This window comes from Garra rufa, chromosome 7 (genome assembly GCF_049309525.1).
Source record: "Garra rufa chromosome 7, GarRuf1.0, whole genome shotgun sequence".
NCBI lineage: Eukaryota > Metazoa > Chordata > Actinopteri > Cypriniformes > Cyprinidae > Garra > Garra rufa.
Genome location: NC_133367.1, coordinates 25,839,690 through 25,852,666, shown reverse-complemented (window position 1 = coordinate 25,852,666; position 12,977 = coordinate 25,839,690). Strand labels below are relative to the sequence as shown.

General features: G+C 34.1%; 1 protein-coding gene across 1 annotated transcript; it reads right to left on the bottom strand.

Annotated features, from left to right (window-relative positions):
* Window positions 1–2,846: 2,846 nt before the first annotated feature.
* tal1 (T-cell acute lymphocytic leukemia 1) lies at window positions 2,847–10,812 on the bottom strand. Its single transcript, XM_073844388.1, has 4 exons — window positions 10,729–10,812; window positions 8,133–8,716; window positions 6,545–6,636; window positions 2,847–5,487 (listed from the first exon to the last, which is right to left on the bottom strand). Exons 2-4 carry the CDS (start codon window positions 8,594–8,596, stop codon window positions 5,057–5,059), a joined length of 987 nt encoding a protein of 328 aa, XP_073700489.1. The 5' UTR covers window positions 8,597–8,716; window positions 10,729–10,812; the 3' UTR covers window positions 2,847–5,056.
* Between the last annotated feature and the right edge of the window lie 2,165 nt (window positions 10,813–12,977).

Below are 12,977 nucleotides of genomic sequence, written 5' to 3'. Positions count from 1 at the left end.
ATATATATATATATATATATATATATATATATATATATATATATATATATATATAATAAATATAATATTATTATTATTTGTTTATTTATTCATTCATTTATTACTTTTTGTAATTTTATTATGTGCATTTTATTTATTATTTACAGTGATTGATTTATAATTATATTTATTAGTTAAGGATTTTTTTGTGCATTTTGGTGAACATTTTGGTTGACTCACTATAAATAAATACATTTTATGGTGATTTTGGTGAAAAATCACTATACATAAATATATTTAATGTAATTTTCTTTTTTTTTTACCAAAATATTTTATTAAAAATGTAGTATCATATTGTATTATGTATTTTAATATTTATAGACTGATTTGATTGATTTATTGTAAATCACAATAAACAAACAAGCAAGCATACAAATAAATAAATACATTTTATTTATGGTGTTTTTCCCAACATAATGTATTAAAAATGCATATGATATTAAAAATTATAATTTTTATTCATTCATTCATTCGTTCATTCATTCATGCATTCATTCATTCATTCATTCATTATTTTTGTACTTTTATTACATGAATTTTTTATTATTTACAATGAGTATTTGTTTTTGGTGAAAAATCACTATAAATAAATGAATATATCATGGAGCTTGTTTTTTTTTTACCAAATATTTCATAAAAAATATGATATGATATATTGTGTTAATATTTATTGTTTGTACGTTTTGGTAAAAATGTTTTATCAAATTAGTATAAATATTATGCATGTGTTTGGTAATTAAATCACCACAAACAAACAAACAAATAAATGCATTTTATTTATGATGTTTTTTCCCCAATATAATATATTAGAAATATATATAATGATAAAAAATATATTTTTATTTATTCATTAATTTGTTCATTATTTATGCTATTTTTGTCATTTTATTACGTGAACTTTTATTTACAATGATTTATGATTATATTTATTATATTATGTATTTATTTTGTGAATATAAATAAATACTATAAATAATATAAATAAATTAATATAAATAAATTAATGTGAATTAATCACAATAAACAAACAAGCAAGCATACAAAAAAAAAAATGATTTATGGTGTTTTTTTCCCAATATAATATATAGTATTTTTGTCGGCTCAATATAAATGAATACATTTTATGCAGATTTTTGGTATAAAAAAATAATAATCACTTTAAATAAATATAATATTGTAATATTTATTGATATGCAAGTGTTTGGTAATTAAATCACAACAAACAAACAAATAAATTAATTAATTTTATTTATGATGCTTTTTTTCAAATATAATATATTAGAAATATATATGATATCAAAAATATTTTTATTTATTCATTTGTTCATTATTTTTGTAATTTTATTATGTGAATTTTATTATTATTATATGATTATTTACAATGACTGGTTTATTTTTATATTTCTTATATTATATATTTATTTTGTAATTTTTTTTTTTGGCTCAATATAAATAAATACATTTTATGTTGATTTATGATTGGCTTTTGGTAAATAAATCACAATAAACAAACAAATAAATAAATACATATATCTATCCGTCTGTCTGTCTGTCTATCATTAAATCAGTGTCAAAGTACACATATTAAGTTTTCTAAAAAACACAAAATAAATCATTTAAAATCTTAAAGTATCGTTCATCAAAATAGCTTGCACCAGTTTTGACATCAGTTGCTTGGTTTTGTGATTCATCTTATGATCGATTATCACTGACATCAAACAAAAACCCATTTGAATTTGGAACAATTCATTTCAGTTTTTAGATCTAGACTATCAATGTGAAGTGCTGTAAAGGTTATACGAAATACACTCTTAAAAATAAAGATGCTTCAAAAGGTTCTTCACAGCGAAGCCATAGAAGAACCATTTTTGGTTTCACAAAAGTTCAGTCAGTGGTTCTTTAAAGCCCCGTTTCTTGCTTACCTTTTTAATCTGAAGAACCTTATTTGCCACAAAGAACCTTTTGTGAAACAGAGAGGTTCTTCAGATGTTAAAGGTTCTTCTATGGCATTGTGAAGCACCTTTATTTTTAAGGGTGTATCCATCCTCATACAAACTGTGTATTTGTGATTTCACGCTATCTCCTCTTAACACTGCACAGACATTTGATGTGACTTTATGTCCTCGAAAATGTGAAATGTGTCTCATGTCCTCCACCTGACAGGACGGAGAGCGTTAGAGAAGGTCGTTCATGTATGTGGGTGTGGGTGTGGATCAGTGATTGCTCTGGGAACTGCCCTTGGATCAGTTTTTCACAATCGCTGTAAGGCCCCTTGGGGCCAGTAGAGCGACCAATGACTTTTTCATTGGCTTTGATTCTTATCAGCCCTTCAGAGTCATATTCCCAGGGTTCAGACCCCCATGTATACGCCCAACTATGACCCTGACTGTCCTCACACCCGTTAACATCTAAGCAGACCGTATCTACGTGTTTGTCGTGTTAAGCGCCTACAGTATATGTCTCAGACGGCTGAATCTAAATCTTGTTAAAGGTATGTTATCACATCCCACTCTATTCATTTTTCATGTCGGGGATTTAACATTTTGTTCCTTGCCTAAAAATACATTGTATTTTGTTCTTTAAGTCCCGACTAGCATGAGTGATTTGACAGTTTTTTTTCTGTTTAATCCCCGTCTGCTGTTTTTTGACACTTCGTAAAACGCTCCGCTGGATATTTTTTCCCTTCTCCACCTTTACAGTTGTCATGGCAACAGAAAAGACTATTATAATTCAGACGTTTGACAATACGAACGTAACGTCCAGCAGACAAGCACTAGAATTAAGAATAGCACACACGTTCAGGTTTGTGTTTTTTATTTTTGTGGGTTTTTATATAAAATTTGTGTGATATAACATTGCATATATTCATAGATAGATTTTCACCTTACGACAAAGGTCTTTCTACTAAATATCACATTTAAAATAACCATTTTTTTGTTTGTTTGCTCGTTTAATACCCAATAAAAGACTTAAAGGTACCAAGACTGGTTACTCAATCCTCTGCTAAAAAGCAGATCAAGTTCATACAAGTCAAATAAAGTGACAGAACGTTACTCGATGAATGCGCCGCCACGCGGTGGTCGGGTTTGAGTCGAAGAAATCGATGAAGGACGAAGGTGAAATGGAGATGCGAATTATTAATGGTGTACCATGATCACAATGCAAAAGAACAGTCTAAAGGAACAAGGGTCATCGTTACAGACACACGACAGTATCCCAGTCTATGTACACGTTCTTGTACCTCCTCCACCGTTTTTCTTGTATGCGTGTGGGAAACATAATACTGAAAAACCATTTACAAAATGGCGTTTTTCCAAATAGCATTTGACGCTAGTATACTTCAAATAAAGGTCATAACCTAGTAAAATCCCAGTATGTACATATTTGTCTCAAAGACGTTGCACAAAGCCAAAGCTGGGGCGTTCGTAATGATGTTTTGCAATCAAGAACATCATCATTTTTAGCGTTTACTCACCCACATGTTATTTGAGCTAGTTTCGAGGAACAATGGAAGTCAATGGGGTCCAACTTGCAATTCTGACTTTTCTGAATTTGTATCTCACAGTTCTGACGTTTTTCTCAGAATTGTGAGATATAGACTTTATGACTCCCAGTTTTGAGTTATGAAGTTCAGTTTTGAGGTGGGGGGAAAGACTATGTTCTCAGAATTGCAAGTTTATATCTCACAATTTTGACTTCAGATTTGTGAGATAAACATGCAGTTCTGAACAAAAAGGAAAAAAGTGAAAATTGCAAGATATAAACTCACAATTCAGAGAATAAGGTCAGAATTGTGAGTTTATTTCTCAGAATTGTGAGTTTGCAAGAAAGAAAGTCAGGATTGCGAGATAAAGACGTGAAATTCTGACATTTTTCTCACAATTGCATGTTTTTTTCTCGTAATTCTGACTTTTCTCAGAATTGTGACATAAACTCGCAATTGCGAGTTATGAAGTCCAGTTTTGAGGGGGAAAAGACTGATATGTTCTTAAAATTGCAATACTGACTTAACTCGCAATTGCGTGTTATAAAGTCAGGTTTGTGAGATATAAACTCGCAGTTCTGAACATAAAGTAAAAATTGCAAGATATAAACGTACAATTCTGAGAATAAGGTCAGAATTGTGAGTTTATTTCTCACAATTGCGAGTTTGCAAGAAAGAAAGTCAGTATTGCGAGATAAAAACTTTTCTCACAATTTTAATATCTCGTAATTCTGACTTTTCTCAAAATTGTGACAAACTCTATCTTGCAATTGTGACTTTCTCAGAATTGCAAGTTTTTCAGAATTGTGAGATTCTGAGAACATATCAGTCCTTTTTCTCCCTCAAAACTGGACTTTATATCTCGCAATTGCAAGTTTATATCTCGCAAAACTTTTTTTTACAGAATTGCAAGCTTATATCTGTTTAAATCACACAATTTTGAGAAAGTTTAAATCTCACAATTCTGACTTTGTAATTCGCAATTGCGAGTTTATATCTCAGTTCAGATAAAAAGTCAAAATTGTAAGTTTGTATCTCACAATTCTGAGAAAAAAAGTCAGAATTGCGAGATGTACACTCACAATTGTGAGAAAAGTCACAATTTGGACCCCATTGACTTTCATTGTACAAGTCTTTGATTTTTTTTCTTCTTTGTTCCAACGAAAACACAAACTCTTGTTTGGAATGACACGAGGGTGAGGAAACAATGCCAAAATTGTCTTTTTGGGGGGGTTGAACTATTCCTTCAAATGCTGTTTTTCGTCGTAAGAGTCCAACTGTTCCCAAACGGTGTACCTGATGAGATGTGGGTACCATTCAATCTCTTTTTTTTTCATTTCCAGGTGACAATTCAACCGAGGCTAAAGATCTACCTGACGGTTTCCCCCGTACCAGCGTCTCACCACGGAGGGCACCTTAGCGTCGAAGCGCGAAGAGAAGAGCGTAACAGAAAGTCATACGTAAGAATATGCTTGCACACGACATGAACATAGCTAATACCGCTCCAGAAATAGTCCATCAACACCGAATCAGTCATCGCTGGGCGTTTCCGTCTAGGGGGAGGCTGGAGTGGTGCAGTCCCCTCACCGAAGACCTGGACTCCACTGACGAGTCCTGATCCTCGGTGAAGCTCTCCGGACTGGCGTCTCCATCCAGCAGGCTTCCGCAGCTGGAGTTGGGGCTCAGCATCTCCTGAAGGAGGTCGTCCCGAGCCAGGGTGGCATCTCGGGTGGCACGGTTAGGGGCTTCGCCGCCCACCATGTCGTCCTGGTCGTTGAGGAGCTTGGCCAGGAAGTTGATGTACTTCATGGCCAGGCGGAGGATCTCGTTCTTGCTGAGCTTCTTGTCTGGAGGGTGGGTGGGGATGAGCTTGCGGAGCTCTGCGAAGGCACCATTCACGTTCTGTTGCCGCCAGCGCTCGCGGCTGTTCGTGAAAATCCGTCGGACGATTTTGGGCTGGGAACCTGCGAAGCAAAAGAGGTATAGTCAGGTTAGACTCAGTTTTGGGTGTTCGGCGACACGGTTGAGTGCTTTAACAGTGGTTTCCTTGTGAACACACCTAAGGTGTGTGCTCACTTCTCGCTGATAGATTAGCTCTTTATCTCCCCCTATTTAGCTGAGAATTAATTAACCTTTCTATTATCTATGGCATTTTACATTCAATTATTCAGGGCCATTTCTCATCCTAGACAGCTCTGTTGGAACAGGGCTATCAATGCTTCACTTTGCCTGATGCACCAGTGACTTCATATAATTACACTTAGTTAAATGGATTCCCAAGCTCTTGAGTTAAGGAATAATTTAAAGCGTTTTTCGAAACGGCGCTGAGGTTACCTTTGATGCTCTTCTATATCGTATACCAACATATTGTGTCTTGCATTTGCCATTTTGGTCTCATTAGAGTCCTGCGTTTCTGTCTCAGCACTCGCAGCCAAACACATTGACTCATATTTGCATTTTTATAGGCAACTCGAAGCTATCTCTCCAGTACATACACTGATTTTTTTGGGGGGGGGGGTTGGTTCCTATTGGCAACTGTAACCACTTTTTTTTCTCTTTCTCTCTCACATCCCTGTCTCAAATCTTCTTCGTTTCACAACAATATTTTGCTCTCAGTTTATTTAAAGAAATGCATTTCTATGCAATGCACTATGATTTTTTAGGCATGCAAAGATATTGGTGACATTGTGTCAAATTGTCAACTTTTTTTTATTTGCAAGGGCAACTAATGTGACATTCCTTGCCAAAAAATAAAAATAAAAAAAGTGTTATATTAAAGTGCATTAAAAATTCAAATAATTATTCATTCAAATAATAGTAATTTTGTTTGCTCTCTTCCATAGTGAAATTACAAACTGTTTTCTTTTACTAAATCTGATTTGTTTGGTGCATGATGTTGTTTGAAATAGAGAGAATGAGTTTTAGATTATGGATAGGGAAATCATGAGGAGAAAGAGAAAAGCACAGCCAAAGAGTTGCTTGCTATACTTCTAAAATATTAAAGATCTAAAATGCTCTTACCATCGCTGATTTCAACCTCATATGGTGCCGGTCTGCGTTTCACTCGACTGCTGGGATACATCCCGTACTGATCCGCTTCTCCAGCAAAACCACTGAGGAGGAATAAACACGAAATTCAGTACATGTGATTTCAGCAATTGGAAATGTGAAAAATTATCTTAAAATCTTGCTGTTGGTCCGCTTCAAATGTCATTGAACAAAATCAAACAAAGCTTGAATAAAGTGTGTATATAAATGCATTTTAATGCATTTTAATTACATATTCCAACATAAAATGTATTTAAAAAAACAGGATAGAATACAGTAGAAAAGGACTTAGAAAAAAGTGCATATAAAAAGACATTTTAATGCATTATATTTATCTTTTGCATATTCCAAGATCAAATGTCTTTAAAAACGAGCAAACCCTTAAAAACTAGTTTTAGAATACAACAGAAAAAAGCTTAGGAGGAATGGATATAAAAATACATTTTAATGCATTATATTTATCTTTTGCATATTCCAAGATAAATTGTCTTCAAAAATGAAAAAAAAAAAAAAAAAAACACTTAATTACTAAAGTGTTAGAATACAATAGAAAAAGCTTTTTAATGCATTATATTACATATTCTAAAATAAAATGTCTTTTTAGACAGTGAACACTTAAATGCTTAAATTATAGAGTACAAAAGACCAATCTTAAAGAAATGCGTATAAAAATACATTTTAAAGCATTATATTACATATTCTAAGATTAAATGAATTTAGAAATGAGACAGAAAGCACTTTAAAACTTTAATTATAGAGTAGATTAGGAAAAGGTGTATTAAAATGTTTTTATGCATTAGATTTATCTTTAACATTATGTTGCCAATCGAGAAAACAAAGTGCTTACATGTTTAATATAGTCTAGATGTAGAATAGAATATATATAGATATATAATAAATTTTAATGCATTATATTACACACATATCACGCAATGGTTTCATATTTAATATAGCCTTGAAATAGAATAGAAAAGAAGATGAAAAGATTAAGACGAGATAGATTATTTTTGTAAAATACATGTTAATGCATTATATTACATAGCCTATTAAATAATACGTTGATAATAAAGAAAACGAGGTGATGAGTCTATATATTTAATATAGAACAGAATAGAAATAGAAAAGAGTAAAGCAAGGTAAAATATTTATATATAATACATTTTAATTCATTATATGTAACATATATTCCTTTATCAGATAAGGAGAAAACGAAATCTGAAAAACGAAATAAGATTCGCTAGTCGACTAGTTCTTTTATGTATTAAGATTTTTTAAATACATTATATATGTTTCAGAGTCATTTATTATACATTTTAATAGGCTAAACAAATAATTTCGAGAAATTTAAGGCTCTGACAGCTTTCAGGTATCGTAAAAGAAATTATATTTACAGATTAAGGCTAGAGTAAAAACAAAAATATAAAATTAGCAAAATGAAAAACAAAAACGAATACAAATGTACACAATGTATACCATAAATGCGTCTTATTTTGCATCAGATATTTAAATGCACTATGTATTTATCCTATTTTTCCTGATGTTTAAAAGAAGCATTGGTTACCTGTTAATAGTGGCGAGCGGTTGCGACATGTTGCTGTAAAGCATCGCTCTTGCCGGGAGAGGGAAAGCGGGCGGACTCAACTGCACCATTCGAGTGTCGCTCAGCGGGTCTCTGGGAGGCAGTGGCAGTGGAATCGGTGGTCTGCACAGCTCGGTGGTCTGCACCTTATGGCTGATGTCTGCCTTGAGCTCTCTGCCTTTTATATCCGCGCTCCCTCCTCTCCTGGACAGCTCGATCACCGCCACTTCCTTTTTTAGCTCGGTGGCGTGGTGAGCCGTTTCCTTGGCAACGCCATTAAGGACGCAGCGCTCCTCTGGGAGGTGATGCTCTCCAGTCTCCGCCGTCGTGCCTTCCTGTTTCCCGCATGCGTCTCCCTCCTCGGGCGCGACGTCGCGCGGGGGAGATCCGCAGCCCTCCGTGCTCGGGCTGAGCGGAAATTGCTCGGATTTCAGTTTTTCCATCATCCTTGCGTCAAAATCCAAAAAGCGGGTTTCCCGAAAACGCGTATATATATATAGTTGTATCCAAAGGAAAATAATTCCTAAACCAATCCAACGGCTGTTTAGCTTGTCATCGGAGGTCACCTGTGAAAAAACACACCTTTAGGAGTTAGGAATTGAACGCCTGCGTTATTACGCGCAACCCTTCGCGCATCCCTTCTGTCCCGACTGGAAACACTGACAGTGTACAGTAATGCAGCTCTATGACAGTCTTTATGACAAGAACGTGTCATGTGTGTCTCACTCAGCTCCTGAAGCCCTTGTGAAGGCCTGATTAATTCTAAACGTTCGTTTTTGCACGAATATGAGAATAAATAGTCAAGCGACGCATTTAAGTTTGCTTAAATGCCTAAAACAAGACATTTGATGCATTTCAAACCGTTTTCGATCAAATTTCTTTTACGATGTGTGTGTGTGTGGTGACCTTGGTCTGTCATATCATCATTCTGCTCATGGCATCTGGAGATAAGACTGTCATACCGGTGTCTTGGTTGGAAAAGAGCTTATCTTCGGCTAACATTGTTCTACATTTATAACAGAATATGATCTGCATAATTATTACAGGACGTTTTCAATAACACCTTCGCAGATTAGCATATTAAACCATATTCTTACAGTTAAATAACCAGTATTATTATTAAGTTGTTGTTTTGGTATTATTTTAACATTACTCATTACTATACTCTAAATTTATATAACTTATAACGTATATTTCAATATAAATTCATATTAGCATATTTTGTTGCTGATGTTACTGTCAATATGGTGGCTTGATTTATTTGTATGCGTTGTTTGTTTGTTTGTCTTTTCATTTTCTAAATCCAGGATTGGAGCTAAAGCGAACATTTTTGCGTAAGTACTTCCGTCTGCTTTTGCGCATTTTTGTCTGGTTTTAGATGTAGATATTTAAAAACATATTTTAGCTTTCTTGTACTTGATTGTTTGTGTATAATGTCATTTCGTCGTTGCAAAACATATTTTAGCTTTCTTATAGTTGACTGTTTGTTTATAATTGGCATTTCTTAGTTACAAAATGTATTTTTGCTTTTTATAGTTGACTGTTTATAACGGCATTTCGTTGTTGCAAAATATGTTTTAGCTTTCTCATCGTTGACTGTTTGTTTATGGCATTTCTTAGTTGCAAATAATATTTTAGCCTTCTTATAGTTGACTGAATACAATGGGATTTCGTCGTTGCAAAACATGTTTTAGCTTTCTTATCGTTGACTGTTTATAATGGCATTTCTAAGTGGCAAAAACATTTTAGCTTTCTTATAGCTGACTGTTTATAATTGCATTTCTATGTGTTGAGTTGACTGTTTGTTTATAATGTCATAGTCGTTGTCAAAACATACTTCTAAAACTGATCCACGGTAATATTAGTTTTATGTTGTTTCCATTCTCAGACAATCTACTTTTGTGTTTTTTGTGTGTAAATGTACTATATTATCATTATTATTACATTATATCCAATTTAGATACTTTTATGTCTTTCTGTTTACTCCGTAGCTTTATTCTTAAATTTATAATATAATCAAGTGCTTCTATTTGCCCTAAAACAAGCTTTATTAAACGACGATAATAAACATAGGCTGTTTGCACTGACTACTAATTCGACACGTGAATGTCAACAAAGTTGAAAAACAAATAATCCGTTTTTACAACATTTAGTTAGCCTACAAATAACCCTATAGGTATACCGAAATGTGAATTTTAATTTTATAAATGAAATATCAATAAGATCCGTCCATTTATTAGTGTAGTTATGATGACTGTTGTTTTAGGGACTAAACGGAAAAGAGGAAAATAGCGGGCGGGAGGTTTTATGTGGAAAATCGAATCGAAATGAATCGAATTTCCTAACTTTAGATTAAACGCTCATGTCCAAATCGCGCGTTAATTCTATAATTAATGGCAAATCGATATCTGCATTCTGCAGGCTCAAAGGCCTATTTGTTCCAAGACCGAATATATCCAAATAAAAATGATATAAATCATACCTGACCCTATATTAATCATCTGGCGTCGATAGAAATCCTAATTATGAGCTGCGTTAGTATCAAAAGAGCGCAGAAACACCAATATTCGCGTCTTACCGTCGTCGGGCGGTGGATGTTAGTGTGTGCATGGAGCCATTTTGTGGAGGGTCATCCATGTCTGAGGTTTTAGATGCACTGAAGTGCTGTGTGGAACTGGAAGTGAGGTCTATATAATTCCACATCACGTCCAGCGTGCGCCTCTCAGTATGGGGAGCGGAACACGGGCGCAATGTGGCCAGGCGAGATAAGAGCGCAGTGGCGGCCACTGCGCTGTCGATAAGCCCCTAAACCCATTATTTATGAAATGATTCATTATTATTTTGCTTTTTATCGAGGGCAAATGCGAAGAGAAATATATAGACTTATATTGTGAATGGATATGCATAAAAAATAACTCAGCAGATTGAGGGGAAAAAACGAATGCGTAATATTGTTGAACTGCTTCAGGGCTCAATCAGAAATTAATTATGCGGCCAAAAGTAACACATTTTCAGTGATATCGGCTGGGGATGTAGGGTTGAAAAGTACCATTAGCGGCTGTTTGTTTTACACATTTCAGCCATTTCGGGCGGTCAGATTAAACTGGAAATCATGTACGTAACCCACCCTCGCTGAGTAAATATGTTAGACAGGTTATAAAGGTAGACAGACACAAATTTCAAAAGCTATTGTGAATTCTATTCCATTTCCGGCCAATCCAAGACTGCACAAAAATAATCGCGATATGTGACCCTGGACCACAAAGTAAGTAGTAAGGGTATATTTGTAGCAATAGCCAAAAATACATTGTATGGATCAAAATATCTTTTTTTCTTTTATGCCAAAAATCATTAGGATATTAATGAAAGATCTTGTTCCATGAAGATATTTTGTAAATTTCCTACCGTAAATATATCAAAACCTAATTTTTATGAATAGTAATATGCATTGCTAAGGACTTCATTTGGACAACTTTTCTCAATATTTTTTTTTATGCACCCTCAGATTCCAGATTTTCGAATAGTTGTGTCTTGGCCAAATATTGTCCTATCCTTACAAACCATTTACCTGTTTTAAGGTACACATCAGGTTCAACATTATTAAAGTTGAACAGAATTGGACAATATTGTAAGCAAAGGTCTGACATATGATATTTAGGCTCCTTTTTAAAATTATGTATACGTTTAGAATGTTTTGATGAATTCATTTCACTTAAAATATGTAAAATTCTAAATTGGAGCTTTGAACACTTTAAAAATGTATACAATTTCCTTATATCTATGTAATCATTTCTATTTATTATTTTGTCTATATAATGATATTTTATATGATTTTTTAAATGATATGTTATTTTTTACATACAGTAAGAAATATATGTATAATTTATAGTGGCTTTAACATTTGTAATGAGCCAAAATGTAAATATTGGTGCATCCTTGATATTCGGTACGTTATTGATTAAATTATTGTGACAGTTAATATAATACAGACTATAAAAACGCCACTTATCTAATATATGTGCAGCCCAATGTGTATTCAGAAATCATTTCAAAAGGAAATACAATTACATCATAATTTGGTCACTCAGATGTTTTTTTTTCTCTGCAGTTACGTGCAAATATCTGTGTACTGAAGATGTTTCGATGATGATGATGGAGATATGAAGCCCATTAGTTCGTCATCATCGTTGTCAACACATTTAGTCCAATATTAACACAGATAACCGTAATTGTCAACACTGGAGAAGGGTGTCAGGTATAGAGGAGAAGGCAGACAGTTGATAATATATCTTCATGAATGAATGTATGAAATACAAGCAGAATAATATGTGGGAAATCAGCTCCATCATCTGAGAGCCTTTGATCTCGGGCCTTTGTTAGTTCATTGCCACGGATTTTGAGTGATTTGGGAAGGATGCCCTGCGAGACGCGCCAGAATTTGGTGTAAACCTCAAAGGACCACCTTGCGGAGTGCGATAAGACGGTATCAGTGAGCCAACGACCCCGGGTTCATCCATCAGACAGGGATGAGAGCCACTGGGTGTACTAGTGCTGTTTGGCAGACACTACCACCATGACAGCTTCCTCCCATGACAAGCTTTTCCCCCATGTTTGCTCAATCCAATATAAATCTGCTCTAAATTTACTCGCATTATTTCCAGGTGTTAATAATAAACACCCCGGCCAAGAACATTAAATTTACCCTTTCAAGATGCAGACTAACTCTCTCCTTCTCAAGATGGGCTCAAATTGACCCTTCACACTTGAGGTAAGTTCTTCATAAGTTCCTCAAACTTTTAAATGGCTAAATGTTTGTAAAGCTACATA